The sequence below is a fragment of the Heptranchias perlo genome, chromosome 23 (assembly GCF_035084215.1).
Source record: "Heptranchias perlo isolate sHepPer1 chromosome 23, sHepPer1.hap1, whole genome shotgun sequence".
In the NCBI taxonomy this organism is placed as follows: Eukaryota; Metazoa; Chordata; class Chondrichthyes; order Hexanchiformes; family Hexanchidae; genus Heptranchias; species Heptranchias perlo.
In genome coordinates this window covers 1,592,178-1,608,739 of record NC_090347.1, presented here as the reverse complement: position 1 = coordinate 1,608,739, position 16,562 = coordinate 1,592,178, and the positions used below count along the sequence as shown (strand labels likewise).

The following is a 16,562-nucleotide window of genomic DNA, read 5'->3' as shown; positions in this document are numbered from 1 at the left end:
CCCAGCTGTTACAGAGGAGCTCGGTGTGTGGGCCCAGCTGTTACAGAGGAGCCTGGTGTGCGGGCCCAGCTGTTACAGAGGAGCCTGGTGTGCGGGCCCAGCTGTTACAGAGGAGCCTGGTGTGCGGGCCCAGCTGTTACAGAGGAGCCTGGTGTGCGGGCCCAGCTGTTACAGAGGAGCCTGGTGTGCGGGCCCAGCTGTTGCAGAGGAGCCTGTTGTGCGGGCCCAGCTGTTACAGAGGAGCATGGTGTGCGGGCCCAGCTGTTGCAGAGGATCCTGGTGTGCGGGCCCAGCTGTTCCAGAGGAGCCTGGTGTGCGGGCCCAGCTGTTACAGAGGAGCCTGGTGTGCGGGCCCAGCTGTTACAGAGGAGCCTGGTGTGCGGGCCCAGCTGTTACAGAGGAGCTCGTTGTGCGGGCCCAGCTGTTACAGAGGAGCCTGGTGTGCGGGCCCAGCTGTTACAGAGGAGCCTGGTGTGCGGGCCCAGCTGTTACAGAGGAGCCTGGTGTGCGGGCCCAGCTGTTACAGAGGAGCCTGGTGTGCGGGCCCAGCTGTTACAGAGGAGCCTGGTGTGCGGGCCCAGCTGTTACAGAGGAGCCTGGTGTGCGGGCCCAGCTGTTACAGAGGAGCCTGGTGTGCGGGCCCAGCTGTTACAGAGGAGCCTGGTGTGCGGGCCCAGCTGTTACAGAGGAGCCTGGTGTGCGGGCCCAGCTGTTACAGAGGAGCTCGGTGTGCGGGCCCAGCTGTTACAGAGGAGCCTGGTGTGCGGGCCCAGCTGTTACAGAGGAGCTCGGTGTGCGGGCCCAGCTGTTACAGAGGAGCCTGGTGTGCGGGCCCAGCTGTTACAGAGGAGCCTGGTGTGCGGGCCCAGCTGTTACAGAGGAGCCTGGTGTGCGGGCCCAGCTGTTACAGAGGAGCATGGTGTGCGGGCCCAGCTGTTGCAGAGGAGCCTGGTGTGCGGGCCCAGCTGTTACAGAGGAGCTCGGTGTGCGGGCCCAGCTGTTACAGAGGAGCCTGGTGTGCGGGCCCAGCTGTTACAGAGGAGCTCGGTGTGTGGGCCCAGCTGTTACAGAGGAGCCTGGTGTGCGGGCCCAGCTGTTACAGAGGAGCCTGGTGTGCGGGCCCAGCTGTTACAGAGGAGCCTGGTGTGCGGGCCCAGCTGTTACAGAGGAGCCTGGTGTGCGGGCCCAGCTGTTACAGAGGAGCATGGTGTGCGGGCCCAGCTGTTGCAGAGGAGCCTGGTGTGCGGGCCCAGCTGTTACAGAGGAGCTCGGTGTGCGGGCCCAGCTGTTACAGAGGAGCCTGGTGTGCGGGCCCAGCTGTTACAGAGGAGCTCGGTGTGCGGGCCCAGCTGTTACAGAGGAGCCTGGTGTGCGGGCCCAGCTGTTACAGAGGAGCCTGGTGTGCGGGCCCAGCTGTTGCAGAGGAGCATGGTGTGCGGGCCCAGCTGTTGCAGAGGAGCCTGGTGTGCGGGCCCAGCTGTTACAGAGGAGCCTGGTGTGCGGGCCCAGCTGTTACAGAGGAGCCTGGTGTGCGGGCCCAGCTGTTACAGAGGAGCCTGGTGTGCGGGCCCAGCTGTTACAGAGGAGCCTGGTGTGCGGGCCCAGCTGTTACAGAGGAGCCTGGTGTGCGGGCCCAGCTGTTACAGAGGAGCCTGGTGTGCGGGCCCAGCTGTTACAGAGGAGCCTGGTGTGCGGGCCCAGCTGTTACAGAGGAGCCTGGTGTGCGGGCCCAGCTGTTGCAGAGGAGCCTGGTGTGCGGGCCCAGCTGTTGCAGAGGAGCCTGGTGTGCGGGCCCAGCTGTTACAGAGGAGCCTGGTGTGCGGGCCCAGCTGTTGCAGAGGAGCCTGGTGTGCGGGCCCAGCTGTTGCAGAGGAGCCTGGTGTGCGGGCCCAGCTGTTGCAGAGGAGCCTGGTACTGAGCTGGGACACTTTCTCCCACTCACTCTCCTCTTTCCCATATCTAGTACTAGAGTCCTGAAATCTTTCCAGCTGTGCCAGGCTTGTTCCACAGAGGTTTGGAATGCCAGGATGGGTACTGGGCAGCTCAAAATGCAGTGGGGGCAGTGACATTGGCATTGTGGGCACAGCTGATAACGTCTGCTGCTCACAGCAATTACATTTCGATTTCCCTGTCCTGTGTTTACACTTCAGTGTCCTGGTGTCAATAGTTACAGGGAAACATCTCACAGCCCCGCGTTACATCGAGTTACATTGAATCTACTGCACAGAAACAGGCCATTTGGTGCAACAGGTCTATGCCGGTGTAGGTTATTCAACCGTGGGGATCACAGTTTTAGCACGATCCTGTCCTCACTCGACATCCACATGTGCACTTTCCAGGGGTCACTGGGCAGTGATCAGGAACAGGAACCGTGGAGATATTAGGACTGATCAAAGGGGAAAGTTTTACAGAACGATTTGAAGGAGGAGCGGGGTAGAGAGGCGGAGAGGTTAAGGGAGAGAATTCCAGAGCTTTGGGCCCAGGCAGCTGAAGGCACGGCCGCCAATGGTGGAGCGATTAAAATCAGGGATGGACAAGAGGCCAGAATTGGAGGAGCGCAGAGATCTGGGAGAGTTGTAGGGCTGGAGGAGATTACAGAGATAGGGAGGGGCGAGGGCCATGGAGGGATTTGAAAACAAGGATGAGAATTTTAAAATTGAGGTGTTGCTGGACCGGGAGCCAATGTAGGTCAGCGAGCACAGGGGTGATGGGTGAACGGGACTTGGTGCGAGTTTGGTTACAGGCAGCAGAGTTTAGGATGAGCTCAAGTTTATGGAGGGTGGAAGATGGGAAGCCGCCCAGGAGAGCATTGGAATTGTCAAGTCTAGAGGGTTACAGCAGCAGATGAGCTGAGGCAGAGGTGGGAATAGTGGCCATGGGATCTTTTACATCCACCTGAGAGGGCAGTTGGGGCCTGGGTTTAACATCTCATCCGAGAGACGGCACCTCTGACAGTGCAGCATTCCCTCAGTACTGACCCTCTGACAGTGTCAGCACTCCCTCAGTACTGACCCTCCAACAGTGTCAGCACTCCCTCAGTACTGACCCTCCGACAGTGCAGCGCTCCCTCAGTACTGACCCTCCGACAGTGCAGCGCTCCCTCAGTACTGACCCTCCGACAGTGTCAGCACTCCCTCAGTACTGACCCTCCGACAGTGCAGCCCTCCCTCAGTACTGACCCTCCGACAGTTCAGCCCTCCCTCAGTACTGACCCTCCGACAGTGCAGCACTCCCTCAGTACTGACCCTCCGACAGTGCAGCGCTCCCTCAGTACTGACCCTCCGACAGTGCAGCGCTCTCTCAGTACTGACCCTCCGACAGTGCAGCGCTCCCTCAGTACTGACCCTCCGACAGGTCAGCGCTCCCTCAGTACTGACCCTCCGACAGGTCAGCGCTCCCTCAGTACTGACCCTCCGACAGGTCAGCGCTCCCTCAGTACTGACCCTCCGACAGGTCAGCGCTCCCTCAGTACTGACCCTCCGACAGGTCAGCGCTCCCTCAGTACTGACCCTCCGACAGGTCAGCGCTCCCTCAGTACTGACCCTCCGACAGTGTCAGCCTGGATTATGAGCTCAAGTCGCTGGAGTGGGACTTGAACCCACGACCTTCTGACTCCGAGGGACAGTCTGACCCACTGAGCCCCGGCTGTCGCTGGGAAAGTGTAAAGACTGACGCACAGTGCCCAGTTGTTGATTGTTCTACCAAATGAAACACAGACTGAGTGTCCCCCACTTCCATCGCAGTGACTGTGGAACCCCGTACCAAACCGTGTCTCAGTCCCCTGGGGGAGGGGCAGTGTCTTAGTCCATTGAGCACAGTGTTGGAAACATAAACACTGATCAGTTGGCTGCCGGCCTGTTCGTACTGCAGCTTTGGAATGTTCTGGAGAATCATATCATTCTAACTTTAATCTGACAGCCTGTCCCTTATCTAATATCCTGAAATATCTCCACTGATGGAGAGCGTCTCCATCACCAGCCTGGGCAGAGGCAGTGTTCTGCTCCTCATCACTATCCTGTGACCCCTCTACTAGAAAGTGTACATAGATGGGTATGTACATAATGTGTGTATGTGTGTGTGTGTGTGTGTGTGTGTGTCTGCATGTGTCTGTCTGTGTGTGTCTGTCTATGTGTGTCTGTCTATGTGTGTCTGTCTCTGTGTGTCTGTGCCTGTGTATGTGCCTATGTCTGTGTGTATCTGTGTGTGTATGTGTGTGTGTCTGTGTTATTGTGTGTGTGTGTCTGCATCTGTGTGTCTGTCTGTGTCAGCGGGTATCTGTGTGTGTCTGTATGTATATATGTGTGTCTGTGTGTGTGTGTGACTCTGTGTGTGTCTGTGTGTGTGTGTGTCTGTGTGTGTGTGTGACTCTGTGTCTGCACGTGTGTGTGTCCCTGTGTGTGTGTGTGTGTGTGTGTGTGTGTGTGACTCTGTGTCTGCACGTGTGTGTGTCCCTGTGTGTGTGTGTGTGTGTGTGTGTGTGAGACTCTGTGTCTGCACGTGTGTGTGTCCCTGTGTGTGTCCCTGTGTGTGTGTGTGTGTGTGTGTGTGTGTCCCTGTGTGTGTGTGTGTGTGTGTGTGTGTCCCTGTGTGTGTGTGTGTGTGTGTGTGTGTGTGTGTGTATGGAAGAGGAAGAAGGCTGCAGTGTTTCAGAAGACAATGGCTCTTTAATTAATTGTAAACAATTTTACAACACCAAGTTATAGTCCAGCAATTTTATTTTAAATTCACAAGCTTTCGGAGATTTTCTCCTTCCTCAGGTAAATGTTTTACCTGAGGAAGGAGATTTTCGGAGATTTTCTCCTTCCTCAGGTAAAACATTTACCTGAGGAAGGAGAAAATCTCCGAAAGCTTGTGAATTTAAAATAAAATTGCTGGACTATAACTTGGTGTTGTAAAATTGTTTACAATTGTCAACCCCAGTCCATCACCGGCATCTCCACATCTTTAATTAATGAGGAAGAGCGATAATTCGATCAGTTCCGGGAGTCTTTGTCCCGGGAACAATAGTCTCAGGGAGAGCTGGATTCAGTGTTGGATCTTTCTGGAGCTCCGGCCCAGAGTTTGCAGGGACTGCGGTGAATGCTCTCCGACCTATGCTGTAAACTTTGACCCGGTCTTGCTCAGAGTCGGGGGCTTAACAATGGCTTTTAATATCACCTCAGTTGTCAGAGAGACTCTCTCTCCTCTCTCCCCTCCCGTTCACTGCTCTAAACACACGTGGAATGTCGTATGCCTGAGATGGCGAGGTTATCTCTGACTGGGGGTCATTAAAAGACTGTTGTGCTCAGGGAATCTGTATATAAAGAGGGGACCTACTACAGCTAGGCCCTGGTCTGATGAAACTGCCGCTGATCCGACCTCCCAGACACTTGTAATGGAAATGGCTCAGTCAGTAAATGCACCACTTAGAGTGGTAACTAGAGCTAAAGAGAGCAGGTCGGACCCAGGTTCAATTCCTAGTCTGTATTGTTAAAAGCAAAAACTTGTATTTATATAGTGCCTTTTGCAACTTCAGAATATTCCAAAGTGCTTTATAGCCAACAAAGTATGTGCACCAGAAGTACCATGACCTACAAGGCTACGGACCAAGTGCTGGAAGGCTCATTTTCAGCCAGCACAGACACAATGGGCTGAATGACCTTTTCCTGTGCTGTAAATTTTCTATGATTCTAAGTACATATTTGAAGTGTAGTCACTGTGTAATGTAGGAAATGCAGCAGCCAATTTGCACACAGCAAGATCCCACAAACAGCAATGTGAGAAATGACCAGATAATTTGTTTTAGTGATGTTGGTTGAGAGAACTCCCTGCTCTTCTTCCAATAGTGGCCGTGGGATCTCCGACAGTGTAGCGCTCCCTCTGTACTGACCCTCCGACAGTGCAGCACTCCCTCAGTCCTGACCCTCCGACAGTGCAGCGCTCCCTCAGTACTGACCCTCTGACAGTGCAGCGCTCCCTCTGTACTGACCCTCCGACAGTGCAGCACTCCCTCAGTCCTGACCCTCCGACAGTGCAGCGCTCCCTCAGTACTGACCCTCTGACAGTGCGGCGCTCCCTCAGTCCTGACCCTCCGACAGTGCAGCGCTCCCTCAGTACTGACCCTCCGACAGTGCAGCGCTCCCTCAGTACTGACCCTCCGACAGTGCAGCGCTCCCTCAGTACTGACCCTCCGACAGTGCAGCGCTCCCTCAGTACTGACCCTCCGACAGTGCAGCGCTCCCTCAGTACTGACCCTCCGACAGTGCAGCGCTCCCTCAGTACTGACCCTCCGACAGTGCAGCGCTCCCTCAGTACTGACCCTCCGACAGTGCAGCGCTCCCTCAGTACTGACCCTCCGACAGTGCAGCGCTCCCTCAGTACTGACCCTCCGACAGTGCGGCGCTCCCTCAGTCCTGACCCTCCGACAGTGCGGCGCTCCCTCAGTACTGACCCTCCGACAGTGCGGCGCTCCCTCAGTACTGACCTTCCGACAGTGCAGCGCTCCCTCAGTACTGACCCTCCGACAGTGCAGCGCTCCCTCAGTACTGACCCTCCGACAGTGCAGCACTCCCTCAGTACTGACCCTCCGACAGTGCGGCGCTCCCTCAGTACTGACCCTCCGACAGTGCAGCGCTCCCTCAGTACTGACCCTCCGACAGTGCAGCGCTCCCTCAGTACTGACCCTCCGACAGTGCGGCGCTCCCTCAGTCCTGACCCTCCGACAGTGCGGCGCTCCCTCAGTACTGACCCTCCGACAGTGCGGCGCTCCCTCAGTACTGACCTTCCGACAGTGCAGCGCTCCCTCAGTACTGACCCTCCGACAGTGCAGCGCTCCCTCAGTACTGACCCTCCGACAGTGCAGCACTCCCTCAGTACTGACCCTCCGACAGTGCGGCGCTCCCTCAGTACTGACCCTCCGACAGTGCAGCGCTCCCTCAGTACTGACCCTCCGACAGTGCAGCGCTCCCTCAGTACTGACCCTCCGACAGTGCAGCGCTCCCTCAGTACTGACCCTCCGACAGTGCAGCGCTCCCTCAGTACTGACCCTCCGACAGTGCAGCGCTCCCTCAGTACTGCACTGGGAGTGTCGGCCTGGATTTTGTGCTCACGTCTCTGGAGTGGGACTTGAACCCAGGACCGAGGCGAGAGAGTTACCCACTGAGGTACAGCTGGCAGCTGATCGAGCCAGGGCACCAGTAGTGGTGAGGTAATTGGCCTCAGTGCCTGAGGTTGGAGGGAGGAATTAAGTCAAGGCTTTCACTCCCCATCGCTGTCCAGTGATCCCTGGTGGAACCTGCATTTGTGTGTGTGTTTAGTGAGCACGAGAGCAGGTCACCAGCGATGGTCTCCATGGTCCAATACCCTAACGACACTCACTCTCTCGATTCACACATGAAGAATGGAGACCTGGGTGAACATCTGGAGTAACTGAGTTCAGTTCTGGGCACAGCACCTCAGAAAGGATATATTGGCCTTGGAGGGGGTGCAGTGCAGATTCACCAGAATGATAACAGGACTCAAAGGGTTAAATTATAAGGACAGATTTACTAGGATGATGCCAGAACTGAGAGGTTATAACTATCAGAAAAGACTGAACTGGCTGGGGCTCTTTTCTCTAGAAAAGAGAAGACTGAGGGGTGACCTGATAGAGGTCTTTAAGATTATGAAAGGGTTCGATAGGGTAGATGCAGAGAAAATGTTTCCAATTGTTGGGGAGACCAGAACTAGGGGTCATAAATATAAGATAGTCACTAATAAATCCAATAGGGAATTCAGGAGAAACGTCTTTACCCAGAGAGTGGTGAGAATGTGGAACTCACTCCCACAAGGAGTGATTGAGGTGAATAGTGTAGATACATTTAAGGGGAAGCTGGAGAAACACATGAGGGAGAAAGGAATAGAAGGATATGCTGATAGGATGAGATGAAGTAGGGAGGGAGGAGGCTCGTGTGGAGCATAAACACCGGGATAGACCAGTTGGGCCGAATGGCCTGTTTCTATGTCGTACATTCTGTGTAATTCTATGTAGGTTGCATAGACTAGGCTTGTATTCCCTCGAGTTTAGAAGATTAAGGGGTGATCTAATTGAGGTGTTTAAGATGATTGAAGGATTTGATAGGGTAGATGGAGAGAAACTATTTCCTCTGGTGGGAGAGTCCAGAATAAGGGGGCATAACCTTAAAATTAGAGCCAGGCCGTTCAAGGATTTGTTTTATTTGTTCATGGGCGTCGCTGGCTGATATCAGAAAGTGCTTTTTCACACAAAGGGGAGTGGAAATCTGGAACTCTCTCCCCCAAAAGGCTGTGGATGCTGGGGGTCAATTGAAGCTTTCAAGACTGAGATCGATAGATTTTTGTTGGGTAAGGGGATCGAGGGATCTGGAGCAAAAGGGGGTAAATGGAGTTAAGGTACAGATCAACCCTGATCTAATTGAATGGCGGAAGAGGCTCGAGGGGCTGAATGGCCTCCTTCTGCTCCTATGTGAGATCCTGAGTGCAGCTGCAGCACCTGGAGTGAGCTGAGATTAGGGTTTGAAGAGGATGCAGAGGTAGGGAGGGGTGAGGTGGGAGTGAGTTTGGAGAGGATGCAGAGGTAGGGAGGGGTGAGGTGGGAGTGAGTTTGGAGAGGATGCAGAGGTAGGGAGGGGTGAGGTGGGAGTGAGTTTGGAGAGGATGCAGAGGTAGGGAGGGGTGAGGTGGGAGTGAGTTTGGAGAGGATGCAGAGGTAGGGAGGGGTGAGGTGGGAGTGAGTTTGGAGAGGATGCAGAGGTAGGGAGGGGTGAGATGGGAGTGAGTTTGGAGAGGATGCAGAGGTAGGGAGGGGTGAGGTGGGAGTGAGTTTGAAGAGGATGCAGAGGTAGGGAGGGGTGAGGTGGGAGTGAGTTCCACCAGAGAGGGGTGACAGGGCCTCAGTTTGACGGCACCTCCGACAGTGGAAAGAGGAACTTGCCTTTCTGTAGCGCCTTTCACAACCTCAGGACGTCCCAAAGCGTTTTCCAGCCAATTAAGTACTTTTGAATTTTAGTCACTGTTGAAATGTAGGAAACCCAGCAGCCAATTTGTGCACAGCAAGATCCCATTAATGATGAATGAAGAAATGACCAGATCATCTATTTTTGGTGGTGATGGTTGAAGGGGGAATATTGTCCCCAGGACACCGGGGAGAACTCCCCCCGCTCTTCTTTGAAATAGTGGCCGTGGGATCATTTACATCCACCTGAGAGGGGTAGACGGGGCCTGAAAGATTGCCCCTCCGGCAGTGCAGCACTCCCTGGGTAGTGCAGCGGGGAGTCTGCCCACTCAGCTTGAGCCAATGTGAAGTGAGGAGAAGGGAACATTTTCAGGGAAAAGAAGAAGATTCAGTCGGTTGGAATGTGCTGTGTTGGGAGCGTGAGATTGATATGTGACTTTCTGTTCCTGTCGGGCTTAACCTATCAGACGCAAACCTCGGCTTGTGAGCAGAGTTTCCGCTCTGAATTGGAGGAAGTTGTTACCCTGGCAACGCACGGAATTGGAGTTTCGTTGCTGGAAATCATCGGAATTCCTTCCTCTGGTGATTTATAAACTGTGTCCCAACTAAGGAGAGAGTTTGTGGTCCAAATCACCGACACCCTGTACCTTCCCTGCGGAGAATATTGTGGAAATGAGTGCACGATACTTTCACTGGGTGGTAGAAATTGGTAATGGTCTGGTTTGCTTTAGGGCATAAAACTGGTGCAATATAACCACACCCTGCACCCCAAATGCACCCGCCGCCATTTTGGACCAGCGCTGCACCAACTTAAATCCCCCCTCCCCCAACACCCTTCCCTTCCTGCTGCTGGCCCAGGCTCGCACCCCTCCCCCTCCCCTCCTCTCCCCTTTTCCTCTCCCTTTCAACTCCTTCCCTCTCCCCCTTCCCCTCCCTCCCCATCCCCATCCCTCCCCCCTCCCCACATCCCCATCCACCTCCCTCCTCCTCCCCACCTCCCCCTCCCCCCCCCCCCTCCACTGAAGCCTGGAGTGGAGGGGAGACTGCGAACAAGAGCCAGGCTGCAGCTGTTCCTGGCATCGTCCGGCAGGGGCTGGGAAGAGCAGCAGACACAACGATCTCTGGAGGAAGTGTCCCGCAGGGTGGGGGAGGTGAGCATTCTCAGTGTACAGGATAACGAAACCCGTCTAATGTTATGAGCGTGTCGATTGCAGGTTCGATTTTCTCCCTTGTCCGAGGTCAGCTCCTGTAAACTGAATCTCTGATTACTGGCAGCAGAATGGCTGATTGTATCAGCCTGTACCGTCCCTCGGAGCGTCCGACTGTACCGTCCCTCGGAGCGTCCGACTGTACCGTCCCTCGGAGCGTCCGACTGTACCGTCCCTCGGAGCGTCCGACTGTACCGTCCCTCGGAGCGTCCGACTGTACCGTCCCTCGGAGCGTCCGACTGTACCGTCCCTCGGAGCGTCCGACTGTACCGTCCCTCGGAGCGCCCGACTGTACCGTCCCTCGGAGCGCCCGACTGTACCGTCCCTCGGAGCGCCCGACTGTACCGTCCCAGGGAGCGCCCGACTGTACCGTCCCAGGGAGCGCCCGACTGTACCGTCCCAGGGAGCGCCCGACTGTACCGTCCCAGGGAGCGCCCGACTGTACCGTCCCAGGGAGCGCCCGACTGTACCGTCCCAGGGAGCGCCCGACTGTACCGTCCCAGGGAGCGCCCGACTGTACCGTCCCAGGGAGCGCCCGACTGTACCGTCCCAGGGAGCGCCCGACTGTACCGTCCCAGGGAGCGCCCGACTGTACCGTCCCAGGGAGCGCCCGACTGTACCGTCCCAGGGAGCGCCCGACTGTACCGTCCCAGGGAGCGCCCGACTGTACCGTCCCAGGGAGCGCCCGACTGTACCGTCCCAGGGAGCGCCCGACTGTACCGTCCCAGGGAGCGCCCGACTGTACCGTCCCAGGGAGCGCCCGACTGTACCGTCCCAGGGAGCGCCCGACTGTACCGTCCCAGGGAGCGCCCGACTGTACCGTCCCAGGGAGCGCCCGACTGTACCGTCCCTCGGAGCGCCCGACTGTACCGTCCCTCGGAGCGCCCGACTGTACCGTCCCTCGGAGCGCCCGACTGTACCGTCCCTCGGAGCGCCCGACTGTACCGTCCCTCGGAGCGCCCGACTGTACCGTCCCTCGGAGCGCCCGACTGTACCGTCCCTCGGAGCGCCCGACTGTACCGTCCCTCGGAGCGCCCGACTGTACCGTCCCTCGGAGCGCCCGACTGTACCGTCCCTCGGAGCGCCCGACTGTACCGTCCCTCGGAGCGCCCGACTGTACCGTCCCAGGGAGCGCCCGACTGTACCGTCCCAGGGAGCGCCCGACTGTACCGTCCCAGGGAGCGCCCGACTGTACCGTCCCAGGGAGCGCCCGACTGTACCGTCCCAGGGAGCGCCCGACTGTACCGTCCCAGGGAGCGCCCGACTGTACCGTCCCAGGGAGCGCCCGACTGTACCGTCCCAGGGAGCGCCCGACTGTACCGTCCCAGGGAGCGCCCGACTGTACCGTCCCAGGGAGCGCCCGACTGTACCGTCCCAGGGAGCGCCCGACTGTACCGTCCCAGGGAGCGCCCGACTGTACCGTCCCTCGGAGCGCCCGACTGTACCGTCCCTCGGAGCGCCCGACTGTACCGTCCCTCGGAGCGCCCGACTGTACCGTCCCTCGGAGCGCCCGACTGTACCGTCCCTCGGAGCGCCCGACTGTACCGTCCCTCGGAGCGCCCGACTGTACCGTCCCTCGGAGCGCCCGACTGTACCGTCCCTCGGAGCGCCCGACTGTACCGTCCCTCGGAGCGCCCGACTGTACCGTCCCTCGGAGCGCCCGACTGTACCGTCCCTCGGAGCGCCCGACTGTACCGTCCCAGGGAGCGCCCGACTGTACCGTCCCTCGGAGCGCCCGACTGTACCGTCCCTCGGAGCGCCCGACTGTACCGTCCCAGGGAGCGCCCGACTGTACCGTCCCAGGGAGCGCCCGACTGTACCGTCCCAGGGAGCGCCCGACTGTACCGTCCCAGGGAGCGCCCGACTGTACCGTCCCAGGGAGCGCCCGACTGTACCGTCCCAGGGAGCGCCCGACTGTACCGTCCCAGGGAGCGCCCGACTGTACCGTCCCAGGGAGCGCCCGACTGTACCGTCCCTCAGAGTGCCCGACCGTTAGAAACAGGCAGTTTATGTCGATGGTAATCTATAATTTAAGACTTTAATTTCTTTCTCCTCCCAGAGAACCCCGTTAAATACGAGTGGGATTTACATTAAGTCACTGGTGCCTGACTCGCCCGCCGCTGGATGTGGAAAGTTGAAGCTGGGAGATCGTATTCTGGCCGTCAATGGGATAAGCCTGGTTGGGCTGGATTACCCGAGGTTAGCCTTTCGGGGAATTGTGGGCTGGGTGGGCGTGGAGTTCTGGAACCAGTGATCACACAGGCCTGGCGGATCACTGGGGTGGGGCGGGGGGGAGTTGTGTTACTGACCAGGTCTCGATGTTTTTTTTAATTCATTCTTGGGATGTGGGCGTCGCTGGCGAGGCCGGCATTTATTGCCCATCCCTAATTGCCCTTGAGAAGGTGGTGGTGAGCCGCCTTCTTGAACCGCTGCAGTCTGTGTGGTGAAGGTTCTCCCACAGTGCTGTTAGGGAGGGAGTTCCAGGATTTTGACATGTTCTGATGTTAGGTTGATTGAGGTACAATGTTCACTGGATGCTCCCGATCACCCACTGTAATAGAGAGGGAGCTTTACTCTGTATCTAACCCGTGCTGTACCTGTCCTGTGAGTGTATATTCTCTGGTAAATAACCTGATAACACTCCTGGGCTCCTATAGATAAGGATGGTCACTAGACTGAGACATTCTGCACTACTGGTGGAATCCGTAGAAATCAACACTTTCAGGCGAGGAGAGGAACAACTGAGGGAAACAAGGCAGATTGTGGAAATCAGGGAGTGAAGTCACTGATCGAATCACTCTGTTTAATCCCAATTCACTTTGTTTTTCTTTTCTTGTGATTTTAGCGGCCGTGAACTGATCAGGTCGTCTGGGAATGAGCTCCGTCTTCTGGTGGCAAAGTCCAATTCGCAGGTGGCAATGAAAGTGTTAACAACGAGCTGCTGAACTGAACAGGAGGGGAGAGGTGAAGAAATGGTAAAGCCAGTGAGATGACATTCTGCAGTGAGTCAGAGCGGCCTCTCTCTGCTCGCAGACCTTTCCAGAGAGTTCTATATATATATATATATATATATATTTCTATTATTTAAGTAAAGTTGCCATATTTAATTGGAGGAGGAGGCGTGGAGTGGGTCTGTGTCGATTCCCAGTCCCATGTGATCGCTGTGTTCCAGTGTTACCGCCATGGTGGCCCACACTCCCAGATAAATCATCCTGGGTTCAGGTCTCCTTGAGGTGAGGGGGGGGGGAATTCCCAACCGAAGGAGCAGTCGCTACTCCAAACCCCCCCTCCCCGCTGATGATGTCACCGCTGTGTTTCATGCCCCTGCCTGTGCTCTCCATGCCCCCCCCCGTTCCTCTGCCCATGCCCCCTGCCTGTGCCCCATTCCCCCGTGCCCTCCATGCCCCCGTTCCTCTGCCCATGCCCCCTGCCTGTGGCCCCGTTCCCCCTGTGCTCTCCATGCCCCCCTGTTCCTCTGCCCATGCCCCCTGCCTGTGCCCCTGTGCCCTCCATGCCCCCGTTCCTCTGCCCATGCCCCCTGCCTGTGCCCCCCGTTCCCCCCGTGCCCTCCATGCCCCCATTCCTCTGCCATTGCCCCCTGCCTGTGCCCCCCGTTCCCCCCTGTGCCCTCCATGCCCCCATTCCTCTGCCCATGCCCCCTGCCTGTGCCCTCCACCGTTCCCCGCCCCCCCCGTGCCCCCGTGCCCCCCGCCTGTGCTCTGCCTCGTCCCGGGTCGTGGTGATTGTAAACGAGGGCTGTTGACCTCCCCCACCTCTCCCGAGGGAGCGAATGGGATGCTCTGATCGCAGCGGATTTTAAACCAGGAAACGCAGCTGGATCTACAGACTGCGGATTGACCAGAGACGTTCAGGAGTCACCGTGATATTGGACGTTTTGGGAGACTATTTGTTGCCACAGATCGCTGCTCTCCGTACTTTTCTACGTTTTTTTAAAAGCTGACATTCATTTTGCTTTGTTTCAAATGTTTGCTACTGAACTGTTGTTGATGTTTAACACGAACAAAGAGTCCGGACAAATCCCAGCCCCCGTCCTGCACTTATAATAAAGGATTATTGTGATCTTATTGTCACTCCACATCTGTATACACTGAACTGAGTGTACATCTCATCTGTGTACACACCGCATCTGTGTATACACCGCATTGACTATGTGCCGCTCTGAGTATACACCGCATCTGTGTACATACCAAACTGAGTATACGCCTCACTGAGTACACACCGCACTGAGTACAAGTCACATCTGTACACAGCCCCCACCTTTACACAGCCTTTTCTGTACACAGCTCTCACTGAACACAGCCCTCCCTGTACACAGCCCTCCCTGTACACAGTTATTAATCACTGAGTTAACTGAAGGTTTTCAATGGAATTTCTTGAATCATCAAAGCAAATCTCAGAACCCAAACCAGATTCCTTCCCCTGCCCTTGATCAAAATGACAGCTGTATCCAGTGAAAGTGTCTGCTCCATCAAGATGGGAGACTCATCTTGCACCGATCCCCACTGCCCCTCTCTCACCTCAGCCCTTCGTCACCCATTGGAGCAATGGGACAGCATGGAATCCAGGGCCCCATTTCCACAATGGCCCATAATCTGTGACAACTACAGACTTACAATATGCACAAAACCTGTCTGTGACTCACTTTTCCTGGATGTTTTACTCTAAATGCTGCTGAGCCTCATTTAATTTCAAGAATTCGTCCTACTGTGGGAGTTACTTGTGCTTCACAGAGGCCTGTGGGTGACTCAAAGCAGCAGGGAGAAAGAGGACCTGTTTCCCTCTTTGTACCTTTTGTTTTTCTTGCTGAGCTGGACAGTGTCACTGACGAGCACAGACCGTGGGGGATCTGTGGCAGTGCCCAGCTCTGCCCTCAACCCGCGCGCCAGTCAGTCCCCAGCATGCAGATCAGAGAGTGAAACTTTGGCCTGTTACAGCCTGGCCCCTTCACAGAATATGGTGATTGGCACAGAGTGGGGTTTATGGTGACTGGCACAGAGTGGGGTTTATGGTGATTGGCACAGAGTGGGGTTTATGGTGATTGGCACAGAGTGGGGTGTATGGTGATTGGCACACAGTGGGGTGTATGATGATTGGCACAGAGTGGGGTGTACAATGATTGGCACAGGGTGGGGTTTATGGTAATTGGCACAGAGTGGGGTGTACGGTGATTGGTACAGAGTGGGGTTTATGGTGATTGGCACAGAGTGGGGTGTACGGTGATTGGCACACAGTGGGGTGTACAATGATTGGCACAGGGTGGGGTATACGGTGATTGGCACACAGTGGGGTGTACGATGATTGGCACAGAGTGGGGTGTACAATGATTGGCACAGGGTGGGGTGTACAATGATTGGCACAGGGTGGGGTATACGGTGATTGGCACACAGTGGGGTGTACGATGATTGGCACAGAGTGGGGTGTACAATGATTGGCACAGGGTGGGGTATACGGTGATTGGCACACAGTGGGGTGTACGGTGATTGGCACAGGGTGGGGTGTACAGTGATTGGCACAGAGTGGGGCATACGGTGATTGGCACAGAGTGGGGTGTGTGGTGATTGGCACAGAGTGGGGTGTACAGTGATTGGCACAGGGTGGGGTATACGGTGATTGGCACACAGTGGGGTGTACAATGATTGGCACAGGGTGGGGTATACGGTGATTGGCACACAGTGGGGTGTACAATGATTGGCACAGGGTGGGGTATACGGTGATTGGCACACAGTGGGGTGTACGGTGATTGGCACAGAGTGGGGTGTACAGTGATTGGCACAGAGTGGGGCATACGGTGATTGGCACAGAGTGGGGTGTATGGTGATTGGCACAGAGTGGGGTGTACAGTGATTGGCACAGAGTGGGGCATACGGTGATTGGCACACAGTGGGGTGTATGGTGATTGGCACAGAGTGGAGTGTACGGTGATTGGCACAGAGTGGGGTTTATGGTGATTGGCACAGAGTGGGGTGTACGGTGATTGGCACACAGTGGGGTGTACGGTGATTGGCACACAGTGGGGTGTACGGTGATTGGCACAGAGTGGGGTGTACGGTGATTGGCACAGAGTGGGGTTTATGGTGATTGGCACAGAGTGGGGCTTACGGTGATTGGCACAGAGTGGGACGTACGGTGATTTGGATGAGTCCACGATTCAAGGAGAACAAAAAATTCTGTTCACAAATTGACAAACAGTTTCAGTGAGTAAACAAGAGCAACTCAGACACATCTCACCAAGCACAACGGTGGGGACTGATGGTATAACAGTGGGTCTGATGGTAAAACCGTGGGCCTGATGGTATAACCGTGGGCCTGATGGTAAAACCGTGGGCCTGATGGTAAAACCGTGGGCCTGATGGTATAACCGTGGGTCTGATGGTAAAACCGTG

General features: G+C 56.2%; 1 protein-coding gene across 4 annotated transcripts in view; it reads left to right on the top strand.

Annotated features, from left to right (window-relative positions):
• Positions 1–14,238, top strand: part of radil2a (Ras association and DIL domains 2a) — a 160,885-nt gene extending 146,647 nt beyond the window's left edge. For all 4 annotated transcript variants that reach the window (XM_068003800.1, XM_068003798.1, XM_068003799.1 and 1 more), the window contains 2 exons: positions 12,218–12,357; positions 13,004–14,238. In XM_068003800.1, coding sequence (XP_067859901.1) covers positions 12,218–12,357; positions 13,004–13,103 — 240 coding nt within the window. In that variant the 3' untranslated portion in view covers positions 13,104–14,238. The remainder of the gene's footprint in view (positions 1–12,217; positions 12,358–13,003) is intronic.
• Positions 14,239–16,562: the final 2,324 nt, after the last annotated feature.